Genomic DNA, 2949 nt, shown 5'->3' on the forward strand with positions numbered 1-2949 from the left:
AAGAGCTCCTGCACTCAGGCCTCTGGCCCAGGGCAGGTACAAAGAAACAAGGACCGTAAAACCAGGACGGTTGAGGAGACAACACTCAGGACAAGATTGTGTCCTGTGTGAAAAGGATGTCAGTGTGCTATGACCACCTAGTCACCTTTTAAAATGCCCTGCACTATGGACACCTGTAGAAGACATCCTGGCCCCAGACAGACCCTCTCTTTTCTGAAACTTGCAGCCAAAAATACTAACTATCACATACTCCTGCGACCGCCTGTGCATACCAGACATCTAGCACCCTCACCCTTCACAACACCCTGCACCACAAAGGGCAGGGCCCTCCAAAAGCAGTTGCCAGGAGGCAGAAGGAGGGGGGGACTAGGACTGCTAACAGGTGGCCTGGAGTTAGTGCAGGATGTACCTTCATGTCTTCTCAGGCCAGCCCAACCTGAGAGAGAACACAAATCCTTGAGCAGGAACCACACTGAGTTCATTACAGCCACTGATACCATGCACGGCACAGAGCATCCTAGCAAATAGGTGCTGACTGACTGAAATGACACATAACATCTACCCAAATGCACAGGACTACTTAACACTTAGATCATGTGACAGCTATGTGTGACCTTGTCTTCCTTGTCTCAAGAACTTCCCACATACTACCTCGTCCACCTAGCTAGCAGTGAGTCTAGAGAGGCAGCCACAGACAGGGGCCTCATCTCGGAGGCAGTGACTCACCTTGGCATCCATTTGGCAGGGGAAGCGAGAGCATGTGGAGCCATAGCAAGAAGACACAGGAACGTCTCCCAGGACCCACTGGGCTGGCATCTCCCATGCTGTGGTCCACCCAGCAGTTTCCCCATTTTTAAAAAATTTAAATGAAAACCTTTATCAAAATTTTAATAGACTAGGAAGCTATCTGGTTCCACAGCTCCACCCACAACTCATTTCATGCTATGGTTGCCAATTCCAAAAATTTATGAAAACTCCTATTTTCTTCCTCAATCATTTGACAGCAAAACCTGATCTACCATAAATTTACTGGAGCAACACCTGACATGAAATGATGTGAGATCATTTAAAACCTTATCCTATAGTGAAGATACTTAATTACCATTAATGTATTTGATTACAGAATACTTTCCTACCTCTGTGGAAATATCCTAGCATACACAAGATACATATTATCTTCCTAAAACCTAACCAGTTTTGAAATGCACAACATTGGGACCCAAGGACTTAAGCCTTGGGACCATCCTCATATTATTAGAAAACAGTCTGAGTTCTACAGCCTCATCTCCGAGGTGGCTGTTTTATGGAAAAGACTTCATACTGACTTCAACCAGTCTAGTTCAGAAAGAGGCTTCACAAGCTTACAAGCTTTAGAGGCTGCAAGCTGCCTACTAAGTTCAGAAACAGGAAATCAATGGCTCCTAACCGCACTGGTTATTTTTACCTCCTGACTTGTCTAAACAGCACAGGGAAGGGGCTGGTCACATTTCCTCCCCCTTCTTCCTGGACGCTGAGTGGATAGCATGGGCTTCCTTCTTTCCTGACCCACCTCCCACCTGCGATTACTCGTCCCAGGCCGGGGACCTGCTCGTGTCCCTGGCAGAGGCACATTCTTGCCCCTCTCACCTCAGGGGGCCCTAGGGAGCCTTCCCCACTGTCTGTCCCACCTGAGGATCCATCCCCCTGCACGGCGGCGCTGTCCTTCCATCATCAAACCACCTGTCTTATTTTAAGACAGAAGCCACCTACTGTTCACCATGAGTTTCTTAGAGACCAAGATAACTGCGGGGTATTTTCAGGATAGGCGAAGTAGCCTGCAGAAACTCTCCTTGCTGCCAGAGGTGAGAGACCGCCACGTATCCGAGCGGTCTGCAGGTACTGCTCCCCCAACCCCGAAAGGAGAAGAGCCTGCTGTTTTCTCGATAAATCACACCCAAATCTGACTGTTTCTGACCACGGTAGAGAAAAAGTGTGTGATGAGGCTGCGGCCAGAACATCCTTCTGGCCTTTAGGAGCCAAGACGTCGGACAGGTCGGTAAGCCACGCAGACAGGTTCGGTCTTTCCCGCGAGTCCGTGTGCGGGAATAAACACAGCTGTCGTCGCGCCGCCAGCCCCAGAGCCGCCGGGAGCAGAGTGCGAGTTGAACCCGGGGCGGGGCAGGGGCTGCACGGTGCGGACTTCCGCGTGGGCAAGGGAGAGGACACTCGGGCGCTAGGACCAGCACGCAGGACAGAGCCCACGAGGACTGACCCCTCGGAATGCCCACACCCGGGGAGGTCAGTACCGCAGCCGTCCACCCCGCCACCGCCAGCGGGGGAGCGCCGCGCAGCCCCCGCCCCGGGGCCGCCGGGAAGGGAAGGGAAGGGAAGGGGCGGAACGGACCTCCCGCCCCCCGCCGCGCAGCGCCCCTCTGACCACTGCCTCCCCCGCGGCCCGCCCGGCCCGCGCCCCGCGACGGCCGCCTGCCCCCGGACAGGTCAGCCGCACCGGCTGCGGGGCGCGCCCCGTCGACCCCACGCCCCACCAGGAAGTGCCCGATGCTCGGCGCCTCCCCGCGCCCGGGCCGTGACCCGGCCCGCGCGGACCCCGCGCACGGCGCGCGCCTCACCCTCAGCCAGGACCCGCCGCACCCGCAGCCGCAGCTCGCCCAGCTCCACCGTCTGCCCCACGAAGTCGGTCTGATCGCGGCCGGCGGCGCCGCCTAGGGAGCCCGGGCCCGCCAGGAAGTCGAGCGCGGACTGCAGCAGCGACATGGCGGCGACCCGCGGCGGCGGCGGCGGCGGCGACGGCGGCGCGAGGGGATCGGGAGCAGGGGCGTCCGGGCCGCTCAGCAACCGCCGGCGGAGCCGCTCCGCTTCCGCCCCGACGCCGTGACGCAGCCCGGAAGGACACCGCCCACTTCCGCCCGCGGGCCCGCACCTGCGCAGAGCCGGGACGCGCCTGCTCCT

At 57.7% G+C, this 2949-nt stretch overlaps 1 protein-coding gene across 3 annotated transcripts in view; it reads right to left on the reverse strand.

Moving 5' to 3' along the window:
- Nucleotides 1-2870, reverse strand: part of GAK (cyclin G associated kinase) — a 59929-nt gene extending 57059 nt beyond the window's left edge. For 2 of the 3 annotated variants that reach the window (XM_066385340.1, XM_066385339.1), the window contains exon 1: nucleotides 2610-2870. In XM_066385340.1, the coding sequence (XP_066241437.1) occupies nucleotides 2610-2754 (145 nt within the window). In that variant the 5' untranslated portion in view covers nucleotides 2755-2870. The remainder of the gene's footprint in view (nucleotides 1-2609) is intronic. The other variant, XM_066385341.1, reaches the window with a different exon arrangement.
- Nucleotides 2871-2949: the final 79 nt, after the last annotated feature.

Source organism: Saccopteryx leptura, chromosome 5 (assembly GCF_036850995.1).
Source record: "Saccopteryx leptura isolate mSacLep1 chromosome 5, mSacLep1_pri_phased_curated, whole genome shotgun sequence".
NCBI classification, from domain to species: Eukaryota; Metazoa; Chordata; class Mammalia; order Chiroptera; family Emballonuridae; genus Saccopteryx; species Saccopteryx leptura.